General features: G+C 47.8%; 1 protein-coding gene across 1 annotated transcript; it reads left to right on the top strand.

Moving 5' to 3' along the window:
- The first annotated feature begins 8 nt into the window (after nucleotides 1-8).
- On the top strand, nucleotides 9-17,753 carry LOC112622298 (mediator of DNA damage checkpoint protein 1-like). The gene is made up of 15 exons (XM_025381677.1): nucleotides 9-341; nucleotides 3,119-3,257; nucleotides 4,112-4,492; nucleotides 4,578-4,653; nucleotides 4,945-6,425; nucleotides 6,576-6,635; nucleotides 6,798-6,890; nucleotides 9,944-10,735; nucleotides 10,847-10,917; nucleotides 12,206-14,437; nucleotides 14,521-14,640; nucleotides 14,772-14,954; nucleotides 15,180-15,305; nucleotides 15,394-15,504; nucleotides 16,947-17,753. The coding sequence occupies exons 1-15, from the start codon at nucleotides 144-146 to the stop codon at nucleotides 17,112-17,114; spliced, it is 6,231 nt and encodes a 2,076-aa protein (XP_025237462.1). The 5' UTR covers nucleotides 9-143; the 3' UTR covers nucleotides 17,115-17,753.
- Nucleotides 17,754-19,617: the final 1,864 nt, after the last annotated feature.

Raw genomic sequence — 19,617 nt, 5'->3', positions numbered from 1 at the left:
CCACGGCTCCCCGGGAGCCATCTTGGTTCCCCCAGAAGGTGGGAGGGGCATGTCTTGGGTGCGACTGGGCGAAGGTGACTTGGAAGTTCGCTTCTCGGACCATAATACTCATCTTTACCTGGCGCCCCGCTCCGAGTTTAGGTATGAAGACGCGGAGACGTTGGGCCACAAGGGAACCCACTGAGGTGGGGACCAAAGATGGTGGCTCTTTGAATTGGAGCCAAGCGTGGTGGGCACTCGCTGAGTTGGCCTGTCATAAAGACAGAGTTGACTCTTTGTCCATGGGGCATCCTACTTTCCCTACCTGTCAACAGTTTCCCTTTAGAGTGGCATATTTTCAGGTGAATTCCATTTATGCTATTTTCTTTTCATCTCATTTGTTCCTTCATCAGTAGGCTCGGTGATGAGCCATCCCGAGGGCAGGGTTGATTTCCTGTTTGGTTCACAGATGTATGCCGAATACTTCAAACAGCACTAGGTATACCATAACCATTGAATGAATATGATGGACCCCAGGGGAAAGACACAGTTCCCCTAATTCAGTCCTGGAGGTAGGTGTGAAGGCAGAAATGGAAAGTAATGGTTACAGTGTAGCGAGAGATCTTAGGGTAAGCACAAGTCCATTGACCACTGTGGAACAGGCAGGATACACCAGGAACACCAGAAAGCAGGGAAGACACCAGGAAAAGGTTTGCTGAGAAAGTGACATTTGAGGCCGGGCGCGGTGGATCACGCCTGTAATCCCAACACTTTGGGAGGCCAAAGTGGGCGGATCACCTGAGGTCAGAGCTCGAGACCATGGTGAAACCCCGTCTCTACTAAAAATACAAAAATTAGCCGGGCGTGGTGGTGGGCGCCTGTAATCCCAGCTGCTCCGGAGGCTGAGGCAGGAGAATCGCTTGAACCCGGGAGGCAGAGGTTACAGTGAGCTAAGATAGCACCACTGTACTCCAGCCTGGATGACAAAGCGAGATTCCGTCTCAAAAAAAAAAAAAAAAAAGTGACATTTGAACTGAATGTTAAAGAATAGGTAGAAGTTGGACCAGAAAACTAGGTGGGAAAAAGCCAAGGAATTGGTCTAAGGCATGAAGATTTGAGGGGACAAGAACAGTGTGTTCGAAGACTGGGGAAAAAGTCTGGCTGAACCATAGGCTTTTGCAGGTGAGGGGCAGGCATTACAAGATGTGAATTTCAGATCATGGAGAGTCTTGCTAAGGAGTTTAGATTTTATTCTGTGTGCACGAAAAACCATCAGAAGATTTTAGAGGAGAGACATTATCTGGGTGATTTGGGGCGTATCTTAACGTTATATACGCTTATATATGTTTCAAGGAGATCTGAAAATCTTAACCCAGCTATGTTGCAGTTTCTTTATCTGAAGAAATGGAAGATAATAATACCTACTTTACAAGGTTCTTGTGAAGATTAAATGAGTCAGAGTCAATATAAAGTAATTAGAACAGTGCTTGACACATAGGAAGCCTCTATATATGTCATCTTTTGTTATCATTTTTTGCAGTTGCATCTGATCATACTGAGGTGGTCTGGTAAAGTATAAAAAGCATGGGCTAAAAAAGAAAGAAAAACAACCAGGAACAGTGGCTCACGCTTGTAATCTCAGCACTTTGGGAGGGCAAGGTGGGCAGATCACCTGAGGTCAAGAGTTCGAGTCCACCCTGGCCAATATGGCAAAACCCCGTCTCTTCTAAAAATATAAAAATTAGCTGTGCGTGGCAGCTCGTGCCTGTAGTCCCAGCTACTTGGGAGGCTGAGGCAGGAGAATGGCTTGAACCCAAGAGACAGAGGTTGCAGAGAGCCAAGATTGTGCCACTGCACTTCAGCCTGTGCGACAGAGAGCAAGACTCCGTCTCAAAAAAAAAAAAAAAAAAAGGAGAAAGACAAAAAGAAGCATGGGTTTTGCAGCCAGAAGCACATTTATTCTTGTTCACTTAACCTGCTGGGATATCCTGAGCAAACTATTGAATGTATGTTTAGTATTAGTTTCCTAAATGCCTGCCTCATGTCTACTATGCCTGACCATAAGACAATGCCCAACACATGCTTGGCATGTGTTAGCAAAATAGCATTTTTCAAATTGTGGGTTGCAATCCAGTAGTGGATAGTGAAATCAATTTAGTAGGTTACAAATCAGCATTTAAAATATGTAGAACAGAAAAAAATAGAATGAAATATATCAGTATATTGTACGTAGTAAGGATAAACATTGTCTCTCAAAACTTGTTTCTATAAACAAGCACATGTTTTTATCTATTTATGTACTTGGGACATTACAATATTACTTTTTTTTTTTTTTTTTTTTTTTTTGAGATGGAGTTTCACTCTTGTTGCCCAGGCTGGAGTGCAATGGCATGATCTCAGCTCACCGCAACCTCCACGTCCTGGGTTCAAGCGATTCTTCTGCCTCAGCCTCCCAACTAACTGGGATTACAGGCATAAGCCACCATGCCCAGCTAATTTTTGTATTTTTAGTAGAGACAGAGTTTCTCCATGTTGGTCATGCTGGTCTCGAACTCCTGACCTCAAGTGATATGCCTTTCTCAGCCTAGCAAAGTGTTGGGATTATAGGCGTGAGCCACCACACCTGGCCTACAATATTTCTTGCTCTGCGTCATGGTCAAACTATGTTTTAAGGGCCGGACCCAGTGGCTCACACCTGTAATCCCATCACTTTGGTGGACCAAGGCAGGCGAATCACTTGTGGTCAGGAGTTCAAGATGAAACCTAACCAACATGGTGAAACTCCCTCTCTACTAAAAATACAAAAATTAGCCAGGCCTGGTGGCAGGTGCCTGTAATCCCAGCTATTCAGGAGGCTGAGGTGAGAGAATTGCTTGAACCCGGGAGGCAGAGGTTGCAGTGGGCCCAAGATCTTACCACTGCACTCCAGCCTGGGGAACAGAACAAGACTGTCTCTCAAAAGAAAAAAAAAAAAAAATGTTTTAAGTGCTTCAGAAGGTTAACAACAGAAAGATTGGTGGAAAGAGAAGCATCAACATTCATAATGATCCAGTTTACCCCCCAGTTTTCAGTCTGATAACTCTGATGTTGTTTGTGTGAACCAATAATGAGGATAATTGATAATGTGTATCCTTCCCAGATCATGGAGGACACCCAGGCTATTGACTGGGATGTTGAAGAAGAGGAGGAGACAGAGCAATCCAGTGAATCCTTGAGGTGTAATGTGGAGCCAGTAGGGCGGCTACATATCTTTAGTGGTGCCCATGGACCAGAAAAAGGTCAGAGGGTATTGGATGCTCAAGTATTGATATAGGTCTTTTATTTTTGTGGGAAGGTATTTGGAGGGTTGCAAGAAGCTTATGTATGTTTCAATGAGATGTGAATTTTTCTTTTTGTATGAATGGAGGAGATGGGGCCGATTGAGTTGATTGTTGTAGGCTACTGCCCTGGACTCACTAGAAGTGATTTTACTTTGATAAGAGAAGATTAAGAGATTGAAATGAAGTTTGGTGCAGTGACTCACACCTGTATTTCCAGTGCTTTGAGAGTCCAAGGCGGAATGATCACTTGAGACTAGGAGTTAGAGACCAGCCTGGGTAGCATAGCAAGACCCTGTCTCTACAAAAAAATTTTAAAATTAGCCAGGTGTGGTGGTTCATTGCACATCTGTAGTCCCACCTACTTGGGAGGCTGAGCCAGGATGATCGCTTGAACCCAGGAGTTCAAGATTGCACTGATCTATGATCATGCCACTGTATTCCAGCCTGGGTGACAGAATGAGACCCTGTCTCAAAAAAAATAATAAATAAAATCCAATTGTGTGCTCTGGAGATGGATGGTAGTGATGATTGCACAACAATGTGAATGCACTTAATGCCACTGAACTGTACACTTAAAATTATTAAGGTGATACATTTTGTGTTATATATATTTTATAACAGTAAAAAAAAAATCCATTGTGGATGGATGGGGTATCACATACACTTTTTCAGTGCCTAGATGTCCTAGGGCCTTCTATTTTTCTAATGCATACGGAGGCCTTGAGTGAGTAGTAGAGTACCTAATAGGCACTTTTTCCTAATGACAGGCCAGGACTCTGACCCTGGAACTTACCTGCCTCTCTAATTCTTAGATTTCCCACTACACCTCGGGAAGAATGTGGTAGGCCGAATGCCTGATTGCTCTGTGGCCCTGCCCTTTCCATCTATCTCCAAACAACATGCAGAGATTGAAATCTTAGCCTGGGACAAGGCACCTATCCTCCGAGACTGTGGGAGCCTTAATGGTACTCAAATCCTGAGACCTCCTAAGGTTTTGAGCCCTGGGGTGAGTCACCGTCTGAGGGACCAGGAATTGATTCTCTTTGCTGACTTGCTCTGCCAGTACCATCGCCTGGATGTCTCTCTGCCCTTTGTCTCCCGGGGCCCTCTGACTGTAGAAGAGACACCCAGGGTACAGGGAGGAACTCAACCCCAGAGGCTTCTGTTAGCTGAGGACTCAGAGGAGGAAGTAGGTAAGTTTGTATATTGGCAGGGTGAACGAGGAGACGGGAATAATGAGTGTACAACTGTCAACTTATTCTTTTCTGTTCTTGACAGATTTTCTTTCTGAAAGGCATGTGGTAAAAAAATCAAGGACCACATCTTCCCCCGTGGCAATGATAGTTCCAGAGAGGTGAGTGCCAAAGAGTCAGATACCTGAGTCTTCAAAATGAGGAAGAACCAGGGGCTAGAGGATCAATCTCTAAAAGAGATGATTATCATGAGAGTTGGGGCTGGGGAACCACACATATTCATTCACTCAGCTGAATGTTTATGGAGCACCTCTGATGTGCCAAGTGGAAAACAAATTGGAAACAGAAGAAGAAACACTACCTTGTGTCTCCCCTCAAGGAGCTCACAGTTGAGTTGAGGTATCCCTTCCAGGGAAGTAAATTCTATCGACTCTCTTTTCTTCCCTTCACAGTGATGAAGAGGGGCATTCCCCTGTCCTGGGTGGCCCTGGGCCGCCTTTTGCCTTCAATTTGAACAGTGACACAGATGCGGAAGCAGGTCAGCAATCAGCCACAGAGGAGGCCTCCTCAGCTGCCAGAAGAGGTGCCACTATAGAGGCAGAGCAGTCTGAAGCTGAAGTTGTAACTGAAATCCAGCTTGAAAAGGATCAGCCTTCAGTGAAGGAGAGGGACAATGACACAAAAGTCAAGAGGGGTGCAGGGAATGGGGTGGTTCCAGCTGGGATGATTCTGGAGAGGAGCCAACCTCCTGGAGAGGACAGTGACACAGATGTGGATGATGACAGCAGGCCTCCTGGAAGGCCAGCTGAGGTCCATTTGGAAAGGGCTCAGCCTTTTGGCTTCATCGACAGCGACACCGATGCGGAAGAAGAGGGGATTCCAGCAACCCCAGTTGTCGTTCCTATGAAGAAGAGGAAGATCTTTCATGGAGTTGGTACAAGGGGTCCTGGAGCACCAGGCCTGTCCCATCTGCAGGAGAGCCAGGCTGGTAGTGATACAGATGTGGAGGAAGGCAAGGCCCCACAGGCTGTCCCTCTGGAGAAAAGCCAAGCTTCCATGGTTATCAACAGTGATACAGATGATGAGGAAGAAGTCTCAGCAGCGCTGACTTTGGCACGTCTGAAAGAGAGCCAGCCTGCTGTATGGAACAGAGATGCAGAAGAGGACATGGCCCACCATGCGGTCCTTCTCCAGCGATGCCAAACCACCACTGGGAGAGACAGTGACACAGATGTGGAGGAGGAAGAACTCCCAGTGGAAAATAAAGAAACTGTCCCCAAGGCTCACACAAAGATTAGAGCCCTTGTTAGAGCACATTCAGAAAAGGACCAGCCTCCTTTTGGGGACAGTGATGACAGTGTGGAAGCAGATAAGAGCTCACCTGGGATCCACCTGGAAAGAAGCCAAGCCTCCATCACAGTGGGCATCAACACACAAGTGGAGGAGGAAGTCCCGCCAGGGTCAGCCATTGTACATATGAAGAAGCATCAGGTGTCTATGGAGGGGACAAATCAAACAGATGTGAAAGCAGACGGGGGACCAGCAAAGCTGCTTGTGGTATCTCTAGAGGAAGCCTGGCCTCCACATGGGGACTCTGAAATAGATGCAGAGGAGGGCACCTCCTTAGCAGCCTCAGCAGTTGCAGATGTAAGAAAGAGCCAGCTTCCAGCAGAAGGGGATGCTGGGGCAGAGTGGACTGCAGCTTGTCTTAAGCAGGAGAGAGCTTATGAGGTGGGGGCCCAGGGTGGGTCACCTGTGGCACAAGTGGAGCAGGACCTCCCTACCTCGAGAGAGAACCTCACAGATCTGGTGGTGGACACTGACACTCCAGGGGAATCCACCCAGCCACAGAGAGAGGGAGCCCAGGTCCCCACAGGAAGGGAGAGAGAACAACATGTGGGTAGGACCAAGGACTCTGAAGACAACTGTGATGGTAAGTGCTGGCCTTCCTTCCTTGACCTCTGAAATAAACCAGGGTTCTAACAGTTGGGGTTGGGGAGAGAAAGGTAGGGATTATTTAAGGAGTTTAGTGTCAGGTATGTTTTTTTTTTTTTTTAATTATCTAATATTCCTCCCCTACCAGATTCTGAAGATCCGGATCTGCAAGCTACCCAATGCTTTCTGGAGAATCAGGGCCTGGAAGGTGAGGACTTCTGTGTTATTTGAATCCTGTACCAGTGGGAGCTGGGAGATTAGACTGGTGGTCCTTGAAGGGTAAAGGCTAGTGTGGGTAGGGTAGGAGACCAGGAATCAGACCCTGCAGTAGTATGGAGGAGATGTACTTAGGTCATCTTTTCCTATACAGCAGTCCAGAGCATGGAGGATGAACCTACCCAGGCCTTCATGTTGACTCCACCCCAAGAACTTGGCCCTTCCCATTGCAGCTTCCAGACAACAGGTACAAGAAACTCTTACCTCCTCTGTGCCCCCAGTTTTGCATTCTCTTTTTTTTTTTCCTTTGTCACTCAGGCTGGAGTGCAGTGGCGCCGTCTCAGCTCACTGTAACCTCCACCTCCCAGGCGGTATCTCTTCCTTCAGCTTCCCAAGTAGCTGGGATTACAGCCGCCTGTCACCATGCTTGGCTAAATTTTTTGTATTTTTAGTAGAGACAGGGTTTCACCATGTTGGCCAGGCTGGTCTCAAACCCTTGACCTCAAGTGATCCGCCTGCCTCAGCCTCCCAAAATGCTAGGATTGCAGGCGTGAGCCACTGCGCCCGGCCTGCATTCTTTCTTGATTTGCCTTCCTACATGTTTCTTTCATACTCTGATGACAATCAACCCTTTGTATATGCGAGTTTGCATCCGTGAATTCAACCAGCTACAGACTGAAAATATTTAGGGACTGGCCTGGACAACAGAGAGAGACCTGGTCTCCACAAAAATGAAAAAATTAGCCCAGCATAGTAGTGAGCACCTGTAGTCCCAGCTACATGGGAGGCCAGGATGGGAGGTTCACTTGAGCCCAGCCTGGGCAATAGCCTTTCCCTCAACCCCCACCCCCAATGTCTCTTAAAAAAAACCACATTATTGCATCACTATTCACAGTAGGCAAGATATGCAACCAAACTAAATGTTCATCAACAGATGAATGGATAAAGAAAATGTAGGCCGGGGTCGGGCACAGTGGCTCACGCCTCTAATCCCAGCACTTTGGGAGGCCAAGGCAGGCAGATCACCCGAGGTCAAGAGTTTGAGAACACCTTGACCAACATGGAGAAACCCCGTCTCTACTAAAAATACAAAATTAGCTGGGTCTGGTGGTGCATGCCTGTAATCCCAGCTACTCAGGAGGCTGAGTCACGAGAATCCCTTGAACCTGGGAGGCGGAGGTTGTGGTGAGCTAAGATTGTGCCATCACACTCCAGCCTGGGCAACAAGAGTGAAACTCTGTCTCAAAAACAATAGAAAGAAAAGAAAACGTAGGCGGGGCACAGTGCCTAATGCCTGTGATCTCAGCACTTTGGGAGGCCGAAGTGGGCGGATCACATGAGGTCAGGAGTTTGAGACCAGCCTGGCCAACATAGTGAAACCCTGTCTCTACTAAAAATACAAAAATTAGCTGGGCATGGTGGCAGGTGCCTGTAGTCTCAGCTACTCAGGAGGCTGAAGCAGGAGACTCATTTGAACCCCAGAGGCAGAGGTTGCAGTGAGCCAAGATCACGCCACTGCACTCCAGTATGGGTGACAGAGTGAGACTTCGTCTCAAATAAAAAAAAGAAAATGTGTATATAGGCTGGGTGCGGTGGCTCAAAATACAAAAATTAGCTGGGCATGGCGGCATGCACTTGTAGTCTTAGCTACTCGGGAGGCTGAGATGGGAGGATTGCTGGAGCCTAAGACACAGAGATTGCAGTGAGCTGAGATCACGCCACTGCACTCCAAACTGGGCGACAGAGCAAGACTCAATCTAAAAAAGAAAATGTGTTTATATACACAATGGAACAGTATTCAGCCACAAAAGAGAATGAAATCCTGTCATCTACAGCAACATGGATGAACCCTGAGGACATTATGTTAAGTGAAATAAGTTGGCACAGAAAGACAAATATTGCACGCTCACTCATGTGGCAGCTAAAAACATGGATCTCATGGAAGTAGAGAGTAGAATGATGGTTACCAAAGGCTGGGAAGGGTAGAGGGACCGGATGCATAAAGAGGTTGGTTAATAGATACAAAAATACAGTCAAGATTGAATGAATAAGTTCTAGTATTCAGTTCCACAGTAGGGTTACTATAGTTAATAATTTATTGTATATTTCAAAATAGCTAGAAGAGATTTGATATGTTTCCAATACAAAGAAATGGTAAATGTTTGAGATAGTGGATATTCCAATTATCTTGGTTTTATCATTGTACACTGCATGCATGAGTCAAAATAGCACAGGTACCGCATAAATATGTACCATTATTATGTGTCGATGAAAAAGAAAATGTGGTATATATACACAGTGGAATACTATTCAGCCTTTAAAAAGTAGGAAATTCCAGCCAAGCATGGTGGCTCACACCGGTAATCCCAGCACTTTGGGAGGCTAGGATGGGCGGATCACTTGAGTCCAAGAATTCAAGACCAAACCCCATATCTACAACAAATACAAAAAATTAGCCGGGCGCATTGGCACATGCTATAGTCCCAGCTACTCAGGAGGCTGAGGTGAGAGGATCTCCTGAGCCCAGCAGTTGGAAGTTGCAGTGAGCCAATATCATGCCACTGCACTCCAGCCTGGGTGACAGAGTGAGACTGTGTCTCAAAAAGAAAAAGAGAGAGACTATTCAGGGAACTCTCTTATTAGGCTATGATGTTTTTATTTTTTTATTTTTTTGAGACAGGGTCTCTGTCACTCAGGCTGGAGTGCAGTGGTATGATGAGAGACTATTCGGGGAACTCGTATTAGGCTATGATGTTTTTCCTTTTGTTGTTGGGGTTTTTTTTCTTTTTTTTTTTTTTTTTGAGACAGGGTCTCTGTCACTCAGGCTGAAGTGCAGTGGTATGATCGCAGCTCACTACAGTCTTGACTTCTGGGGTTCAAATAGTTCTTCTACCTCAACCTCCTGGGTAGCTGAGACTACAGGACTACAGGTCCCTGCCCCCACACCTGGCTAATTTTTTTGTATTTTTTTAGAGATGGGGTTTTGCCATGTTGTTCAGGCTAGTCTCAAACTCCTGACCTCAAGCAATCTTCATGTCTTGGCCTCCCAAAGTGCTGGGATTACATGTCTGAGCCACCATGCCCGCCCAAGGCTATGACCTTTTTGAGACAAACGTTAAATGTTGTAACTACCACCCTTATTCCCAGCTTTCCTTTAATAACCTGTTCAGATTTATTATTTATGAGTTTATCTAAATCTTTTCTCATCATATTTATTATGTCAATCTGTACTTCCCTTTCCCTCCTCCTCTCCTTTTCTCTCTCTCTCTCCCTCTCTCTCTCTTCCTTCCTCCCTTCCAGGTACCCTAGATGAACCATGGGAGGTCCTGGCTACACAGCCATTCTGTCTGAGAGAGTCTGAGGACTCTGAGACCCAGCCTTTTGACACCCACCTTGAGGCCTATGGACCTTGCCTGTCTCCACCTAGGGCAATTCCAGGAGACCAACATCCAGAGAGCCCAGTTCACACAGAGCCAATGGGGATTCAAGGCAGAGGGAGGCAGACTGTGGATAAAGGCATGGGTATACCAAAAGAAACAGCAGAGAGGGTGGGCCCTGAGAGAGGGCCACTGGAGAGAGAAACTGAGAAACTGCTACCGGAAAGACAGACAGATGTGACGGGAGAGGAAGAATTAACCAGGGGGATACAGGACAGAGAACAAAAACAGTTGTTAGCTAGAGACACCCAGAGACAAGAATCTGACAAAAATGGGGAAAGTGCAAGTCCTGAAAGAGATAGGGAGAGTTTGAAGGCAGAAATTGAGACATCCAAGGAAATACAAGAGAAACAAGTACAGAAGCAGACCCTTCCAAGCAAAGCATTTGAGAGAGAAGTAGAGAGACCAGTAGCAGACAGAGAGTGTGAGCCAGCTGAGTTAGAAGAGAAGGTGCCCAAAGTGATCCTGGAGAGAGATGCACAGAGAGGGGAGCCAAAGGGAGGGAGCCAGGACCAGAAAGGGCAGGCCTCCAGCCCAACACCAGAGCCTGGGGTGGGGGCGGGGGACCTTCCGGGACCTACCTCAGCCCCCGTACCTTCTGGGAGCCAGTCAGGTGGAAGGGGATCCCCAGTGAGCCCCAGGAGGCATCAGAAAGGTAAGTGAAGGCAGAGGGGAACTCGAGGTGATACACAGGCCTCATAATAATCAACCCCTGGGCAACCAGCTGCCTGCAACTCAGCCACCTTTGTGTTTATTTTCTGTCTAGGCCTCCTGAATTGCAAGATGCCACCCACTGAGAAGGCTTCCAGGATCAGAGCTGCTGAGAAGGCTTCCAGGGTGAGAGCTGCTTTTTCTACCTCCTACTCCACAAGTCATCTCTATATCCTCTCCAACGCTCCTTCACCTAGCCTCACTTTAATCTATTCTTTTCTCATTATTCAGTTTTCTTCCATTTTTATCACTCCTTGATTGGCTTCTATTCCTTTATCCTCGGCACCCATTGTTTTCCATATCTGTTTCCCAAGTTGTATCTCCTACCTGACTCAAAAGAAAGATCCTTCGTGTTTCTTCTTTCTTTGCCCCAGCCATCCTTTTCATTACCATCATCCATGTGTGGAGAACACTATAGTAGCATTATGGAGACAGGTCCATGGGGAAAGGTAGCTTCCCAGGTATATCCCAGTCTAATGGAGGAGAGATCATAGACAGAAAGGGAAATCCAGTAAGCATATTTTTTTTTTTTTTTTTTGAGACAGAGTTTCGCTCTTTTTACCCAGGCTGGAGTGCAGTGGCGCGATCTCGGCTCACCGCAACCTCCGCCTCCCGGGTTCAAGAGATTCTCCTGCCTCAGCCTCCCGAGTAGCTGGGATTACAGGCATGCGCCACCACCCCAGCTAATTTTGTATTTTTAGTAGAGACGGGGTTTCTCCATGTTGGTCAGGCTGGTCTTGAACTCCCGACCTCAGGTGATCCACCTGCCTCGGCTTCCCAAAGTGCTGGGATTACAAGCGTGAGCCACCGCGCCCAGCCCAGTGAGCATATTTTTTGTTTTGTTTTTGTTCTTTTTTGAGACAGAGTCTCTCTCTGTCACCCTGGCTGGAGTGTGCAGTGGCGTGATCTTGGCTCACTGCAACCTCCATCTCCCGGGTTCAAGTGATTCTCCTGCTGCAGCCTCCCAAGTAGCTGGGACTACATGTGCGTGTCACCACGCCCAGCTAATTTTTATGTGTTTTTTTGAGACAGAGGCTCACTCTGTCACCCAGGCTGGAGTGCAGTGGCGCGATCTTGGCTCACTGCAACCTCTGCCTCCCAGGTTCAAGCGATTATCCTGCCTCAGCCTCCCAAGTAGCTGGGACTACAGGCACCTGCCAACACACCCGGCTAATTTTTTTTGTATTTTTAGTAGAGACGGGGTTTCACTATGTTGGCCAGGCTGGTCTTGAACTCCTGACCTCGTGATCCACCCACCTTGGCCTCCCAAGGTGCTGGGATTATAGCCGTGAGCCACTACGCCTGGGCGAAATCCAGTAAGCCTATCTAACCATAAACAAGTATCAAGAACAGTATCCAAGTTCTATCTCTTTTCTCCACCTCCTCCCCCTCACTTGCTTCTGTTTCTCCCTAGGGCGATCAGGAATCTCCAGATGCTTGTCTGCCTCCTACAGTGCCTGAAGCCTCAGCCCCACCCCAAAAGCCCCTTAACTCTCAGAGCCAGAAACATCTTGCACCTCAGCCCCTTCTTTCTCCCCTTTCACCTTCTATCGAGCCAACCATTCGTAAGACCGGGCAGGATAGGAGTCAGGAAGCTCCAGAGACTCCCTTGTCCTCAGAGCTGGAGCCTTTCCACCCAAAGCCTAAAATCATAACTCGGAAGTCCTCCAGGATGACACCCTTTCCAGCTACCTCTGCTGCCCCTGAGCCCCACCCTTCCACCTCCACAGCCCAGCCAGTCACCCCCAAGCCCACATCTCAGGCCACTAGGAGCAGGACAAATAGGTCCTCTGTCAAGACCCCTGAACCAGTTGTCCCCACAGTCCCTGAGCTCCAGCCTTCCACCTCCACAGACCAGCCTGTCGCCTCTGAGCCCACATCTCAGGCTACTAGGGGAAGAAAAAGTAGATCCTCTGTCAAGACCCCTGAAGCAGTTGTGCCCACAGCCCTTGAGCTCCACCCTTCCACCTCCACAGACCAACCTGTCACCCCCAAGCCCACATCTCGGACCACTAGGAGCAGGACAAATATGTCCTCTGTCAAGACCCCTGAATCAACTGTCCCTATAGCCCCTGAGCTCCCACCTTCCACCTCCACAGAGCAGCCTGTCATCACTGAGCCCACATATCAGCCTACTAGGGGAAGAAAAAATAGGTCCTCTGTCAAGACCCCTGAAACAGTTGTGGCCACAGCCCCTAAGCTCCAGCCTTCCACCTCCACAGACCAGCCTATCACTCCTGAGCCCACATCTCAGGCCACCAGGGGTAGGACAAATAGGTCCTCTGTCAAGAGCCCTGAAACAGTTCTCCGCACAGCCCCTGAGCTCCAGCCTTCCACCTCCACACACCAGCCAGTCACTGCCAAGCACACATCTCAGGCCACCAGGGGCAGGACAAATAGGTCCTCCGTCAAGACCCCTGAACCAGTTGTCTCCACAGCCCCTGAGCTCCAGCCTTCCACCTCCACACACCAGCCTATTACCCCCGAGCCTACATCTCAGGCTACTAGGGGAAGAACAGATAGAACCTCTGTCAAGACTCCTAAAATAGTTGTGCCCACAGTCCCTGAGCTCCAGGCTTCCACCTCCACAGACCAGCCTGTCACCTCTGAGCCCACATCTCGGACCACTAGGGGAAGAAAAAATAGGTCTTCTGTCAAGACCCCTGAAAAAGTTGTGCCCACAGCGCCTGAGCCCCGTCCTACCACCTCCACAGACCAGCCTGTCACCCCCAAGCCCACATCTCGGGCCACTAGGGGCAGGACAAATAGGTCATCTGTCAAGACCCCTGAATTAATTGTCCCTATAGCCCCTGAGTTTCACCCTTCCACCTCCAGAAGCCAGCTTGTCACCCCTGAGCCCACATCTCGGGCCACTAGGGGCAGGAAAAATAGGTCCTCTGTCAAGACCCCTGAACCAGCTGTCCCCACAGCCCCTGAGCTCCATCCTACCACCTCCACAGACCAGCCTGTCACCCCCAAGCCCACATCTAGGGCCACTAGGGGAAGGACAAATAGGTCCTCTGTCAAGACTCCTGAACCAGTTGAACCAGCAGCCTCTGATCTTGAGCCTTTTACCCCCACAGACCAGCCTGTCACCCCTGAGGCCATACCTCAGGGTAGTCAGAGCAAAACACTGAGGTCTTCCACAGTAAGTGCTATGCTAATTCCTACTACCCCTGAATTCCAATCTCCTGTCACCACAGACCAGCCTATTTCCCCTGAGCCTATTCCTCAAGCCAGTTGCATCAAGAGGCAGAGAGCCACTGGGAATCCTGGCTCCCTCACAGCTCCCATTGACCATAAGCCTTGCTCTGCACCCCTGGAACCTAAATCCCGGCCCTCAAGGAACCAAAGATGGGGAGCAGTGAGAGCAGATGAATCCCTTACAGCCATTCCTGAGCCTGCCTCTCCCCAGCTTCTTGATATACCAACTCATGCCTCCCAGATCCGAAAAGTGGAACCAGCAGGTAGATCTAGGTTCACCCCAGAGCTCCAGCCTAAGGCCTCTCAAAGCCGCAAGAGGTCTTTAGCTATCATGGATTCACCACCACATCAAAAACAGCCCCAAAGAGGGGAAGTCTCCCAGAAGACAGTGATTATCAAGGAAGAGGAAGAAGATACTGCAGAGAAGCCAGGGAAGGAAGAGGTGAGGAGAGGGCTAGGACCACAAAGCTGGGAAAAATGGCTTCGGGGCTCTGAAACTCCCACCAAGATTTTTCTCAATCTCAGGATGTCATGACTCCAAAACCAGGCAAGAGAAAGAGAGACCAGGCAGAGGAGGAGCCCAACAGAATACCGAACCGCAGCCTCCGACGGACCAAACTTAACCAAGAATCAACAGCCCCCAAAGTAAGAGACAAGGGCATGGGACTTTGTGGGAGACAGAGATGAGGGGAGGATGCAAGGAGACCTGGAGGATTGTAGAGATGGGTGCTGATGGTGTGGGTTGCTGTGACCACCTCGGGTCAACCCTTCCACAGGTGCTCTTCACAGGAGTGGTGGATGCTCAGGGAGAGCGGGCCGTGCTGGCACTGGGGGGAAGTCTGGCTGGTTCAGCGGCAGAGGCTTCCCACCTGGTCACTGATCGCATCCGCCGGACAGTCAAGTTCCTGTGTGCCCTGGGGCGGGGAATCCCCATTCTCTCCCTGGACTGGCTGCATCAGGTGAGAGGCCAAGGGATGATGACAGACCAATATAGTGGCAAGACTGCTCACGTAGTACCCTAGAAAGTTGTGGAAGGGAAGAGGCGTTACAGGAAGACAGGGGCATTAGTGAGCCAGAAGCCTGAATGATTTAAAAGACATTTTGTGAGCTCTCTCTAAGTGCTAGGCAGCAGAGCTGGGTGAGGGGCTGGGCTGAGCTTTGATGCTGACTGCTGCTGTCCTTAGTCCCGTAAGGCCGGTTGCTTCTTACCCCCGGATGAATATGTGGTGACCGACCCTGAGCAAGAGAAGAACTTTGGCTTTAGCCTTCAAGACGCACTGAGTCGGGCTCGGGAGCGAAGGCTGCTGGAGGTGAGAGGCTATCTCTTGACCTGTGCTTCAGCCCTCCCTCCAGTGCTTCCCAACCTACAATACCGTCTCCACCATTTCTTTCTCTTAGGGCTATGAGATCTATGTGACCCCTGGAGTCCAGCCACCACCACCTCAGATGGGAGAGATCATTAGCTGCTGTGGAGGCACATACCTACCCAGCATGCCTCGGTCCTATAAGGTATGCTTAGGATGTTCTGGGTCTGGGTGAGGTGGCAGTGGCAGTTAAAGAGGTGGCTGGAATGGCAAAGGTTGGAGGGGAAAAAAAATGGAGGTACAGAAAAGAATATAGAGTAGTGAGAGGGTGGGGAAAGACCTATGGTATAGAAAGGGATAGGAATGAGGGGACAGATCTGCTGATACACCCATATAACAATCACCGAGATTCAGCAGCTTAATTTAGATTATGCTACTTTTGCTCCATCTATCCCTTTTTTCCTTTGATTTTCTTTGCTGAAGTATTTTCTTTCTTTTTATTTTTCTTTATTCTTTCTTTTTTTCCTTTCTCTTTCTTTACTGAAGTATTTTAAAACAAACTGCCAATATTACATTATTTCTTCCTACATACTTAAATATACATCTCTAAGAAATATGTGCATTTTGTTTCATAATCACAATGCCATTATTGATCCTAAACAAAGTTAACAGTAGTTTATTGGTCATTTGCTCCCACTCCATTAATAAAATTTCCCCCATTGACTGAAAAATCTCTCTATGCAGTTGTTCAAATCAGGATTCAAATAAAGTCCACATACTGCCACAACTATTATCCTCTTAATTCTCTTTACAGCATCCCTTAACCCACCCAGCTATTTTTATGCCATCAATTTCCTGCAGAAACTGGGTCACTTGTCCTTTAGAATGTTCCTCAGTGTGGAATTTTGGGTTTGCCTCCTTGTTGCATCATTTATCTTGTTCCTCTGTATTCCATATTTCCTGGAAACTGCAGATAATTGTAAAAGCTTGAATGAATTCAGGTTCATCTTTCTAGCAAGTGTGTTTCTTTTTTTTTTTTTTTTTTGAGACAGAGTCTTGCTCTGTCGCCAGGCTGGAGTACAGTGGAGTAATCTTGGCTTACTACAACCTCTGCCTCCTGGGTTCACACCATTCTCCTGACTCAGCCTCCTGAATAGCTGGGACTACAGGCGCACGCCACCACACCCAGCTAATTTTTTTTTTTTTTTTTTTGAGATGGAGTCTTGCTCTGTCGCCCAAGCTAGAGTGCAGTGGCGCAATCTCAGCTCACTGCAAGCTCCGCCTCCTGGGTTTACACCATTCTCCTGCCTCAGCCTCCCAAGTAACTGGGACTACAGGCGCCTGCCACCACGCCCGGCTAATTTTTTTGTGTTTTTAATAGAGACGGGGTTTCACCGTGTTAGCCAGGATGGTCTTGATCTCCTGACCTCGTGATCTGCCCGCCTCGGCCTCCCAAAGTGGTGGGATTACAGGAGTGAGCCACTGTGCCTGGCCTAGCAAGAGTAGTTCATAGACAGTATGCGGTGTGCTTCACTTGGCTTCATATAGGAGGTATTATTTTAGTGATGCTAAGACTGGTTAGTGGGTCCTGAACCCATTTCTAGGATTCTTTTTCACCCCTGATTTTGTCTTTGCTGTCTTCCCTAGCCTCAGAGAGTTGTGATCACATGCCCTCAGGACTTCCCTCGTTGCTCTGTTCCACTGCGTGTTGGGCTGCCCCTCCTCTCACCTGAGTTCCTGCTGACTGGAGTGCTGAAGCAGGAAGCCAAGCCAGAGGCCTTTGTCCTTTCCCCTTTGGAGATGTCATCTACCTGAGAACTCCACTACCCTTTTCCCTCCCAGACCACGAATTAGAAGATATTTGGAAGAAAGAACTCAGGGCGTTAGAAAGGATTGGGGTATATTGATACAACTTGTCCTGGAACATGTGTGGGACCAGAAATCTTCATGAATAAATGAAAAGATAAGGCGTTTGGAAGCCACAGGTGGTGGTTGTTTTTGTTTTGTTGTTTCATTTTTATGGCCATTTTATTTGTAGTTTTTTATTTGTATAGATTTAGGGGATACAAGATTTCTTACATGTATATACTAAATGGCCATTTTAAAATTAGTTTCATGCTCAGATGTCATAAGTGGCAGGTATCTTTAGCTAGACTGTTGTAGTTATTGCTCAATGCCACTCATGGTGTCCTACCTCCTATTTGGAAACCATCTCTATTGTTTTCTTACTGAGATTTTTTGGAGTCAGGAACTTGAAGGGATGCTTGGAGTGAGTAGATTTGAGGGTCCAGTTATGGAGTGCTACTAAAACATTTTCTTCTCTCCTGGCCTCTGGAAGCATCTTTAGCTTTGACTTTGGGCAAGTCTCTGTACTTTTCTGGCCTGCTTTTCCAGGATTTATAAAATTAGAGCTTAGGCTTGACCTCTGTGATAAATAAATATTCACTCTGTGCCTTATGGTGTAGTGTAGTTTTTTAAAATGTCTAGGTCTCAAGACACAAACTTTAAAAAAAAAAGTCACGGACTTGTATTTAATTCATCATTATTTTCTATTTAGGGCAAATTATATAACATTTCTTAAGGTTTTTTTTTTTTTTTTTTTTTTAGACAGGGTTTCATCTCTGTCACCCAGGCTGGAGTGCAGTGGCACCATCTCAGCTCACTGCAACCTCCACCTCCCAGTTCAAGCAGTACTCCCACCTCAGCCTCCTGAGTAGCTAGGACTGCAGGCACACACCACCATGCCTGGCTACTTTTTTTTTTTTTTTTTTTTTTTTTAATTGTTTAGTAGAGACGGGGCTCTATTAAATTTTTGTATTTTTGGTAGAGACGAGGTTTTGTCATGTTGCCCAGGCTGGTCTCTAACTTCTAACCTCAAGTGACACACCCACCTCAGCCTCCTGAGTAGCTGGGATTGCAGGCACATGCCACCACGCCCAGCTAATTTTTGTATTTTTAGTAGAGATGGGATTTCACCATGTTGGCCAGGCTGGTCTTGAACTCCTGACCTCAGGTGATCCACCTGTCTTGACTTCCCAAAGTGCTGGGATTACAGACATGAGCTACCATGACTGGCCTTTTATTTTTTTGAGACAAGGTCTCACTCTGTTGTCTAGGCTGAAGTCTAGTGGCTTGATGTCAGCTCACTGCAGCCTTGACCTCCTGGGCTCAAATGATTTTCCTCTCAGCCTCCCAAGTAGCTGGGACCATAGGTGTGTGCCACCATGCCTGGTGAATTTTTGTATTTTTGGTAGAGACAAGGTTTTGTCATGTTGCCCAGGCTGGTCTCTAACTCCTGACCTCAAGTGATCCACTTCAGCCTCCAAAAGTGCTGGGATTACAGGCTTGAGTCACCGTGCCCAGCCAAATTTAAAATTTAAAAGTTGATTACAAGGATGTGGAGAAATTAGAATCCTTATACATTGCTGGTAGGAATATTAGATGGTTCAGCCTTTGTGGTAAGCAGTTTGATGGTTCCTCAAAAAGTTAAACATATGGATGGGCACAGTGGCTCACACATGTAATCCCAGCACTTTGGAGGCCAAGACGGGCAGATCACTTGAGCTCAGGAGTTCACGACCAGCCTGGGCAACATGACAAAACCTTGTCTCTACCAAAAATACAAAAATTCACCGGGCATGGTGGCACACACCTATGGTCCCAGCTACTTGGGAGGCTGAGAGGAAAATTGTTTGAGCCCAGGAGGTCAAGGCTGCAGTGAGCCAACATCAAGCCACTGCACTTCAGCCTGGGCAACAGAGTGAGACCTTGTCTCAAAAAAATAAAAGGCCAGTCATGGTGGCTCATGTCTGTAATCCCAGCACTTTGGGAAGTCAAGACAGGTGGATCATCTGAGGTCAGGAGTTCAAGACCATCCTGGCCAACATGGTGAAACCCCATCTCTACTAAAAATACAAAAATTAGCCAGTCATGGTGGCAGGCATCTGCAATCCCAGCTACTTGGGAGGCTGAGGCAGAAGAATTGCTAGAACCTGGGAAGTGGAGGTTGCAGTGAGTTGAGATTGTGCCGCTGCACTCTGGCCTGGGTGATAGAGCAAGACTCCACCTAAAAAAAAAAAAAAAAAAAAAAAAGCCCGGGTGCAGTGGCTCACGCCTGTAATCCTAGCACTTTGGGAGGCTGAGGCGGGTGGATCATGAGGTCAGGAGATAGAGACCATCCTGGCAAACATGGAGAAACTCCAACTCTACTAAAAATATAAAAAAATAGCTAGGCGTGGTGGCGGGCGCCTGTAGTTCCAGTTACTCAGGAGGCTGAGGCAGGAGAATGGCATGAACCCAGGAGGCAGAGCTTGCAGTG

The sequence above is a fragment of the Theropithecus gelada genome, chromosome 4 (genome assembly GCF_003255815.1).
Source record: "Theropithecus gelada isolate Dixy chromosome 4, Tgel_1.0, whole genome shotgun sequence".
NCBI classification, from domain to species: domain Eukaryota; kingdom Metazoa; phylum Chordata; class Mammalia; order Primates; family Cercopithecidae; genus Theropithecus; species Theropithecus gelada.
Note: the sequence above shows the minus strand (reverse complement) of the source record. Positions and strands in the feature narration are given on the sequence as shown.

Excerpts from the sequence above, each read along its gene's own strand:
- LOC112622298 (XM_025381677.1), top strand. The coding sequence starts at position 144 with ATGAAGACGCGGAGACGTTGGGCCACAAGGGAACCCACTGAGGTGGGG. Across the intron at positions 6,636-6,797 it reads GGAGAATCAGGGCCTGGAAG|CAGTCCAGAGCATGGAGGAT; the intron begins GTGAGGACTTCT and ends TTTCCTATACAG. Across the intron at positions 15,306-15,393 it reads GGGAGCGAAGGCTGCTGGAG|GGCTATGAGATCTATGTGAC; the intron begins GTGAGAGGCTAT and ends TCTTTCTCTTAG.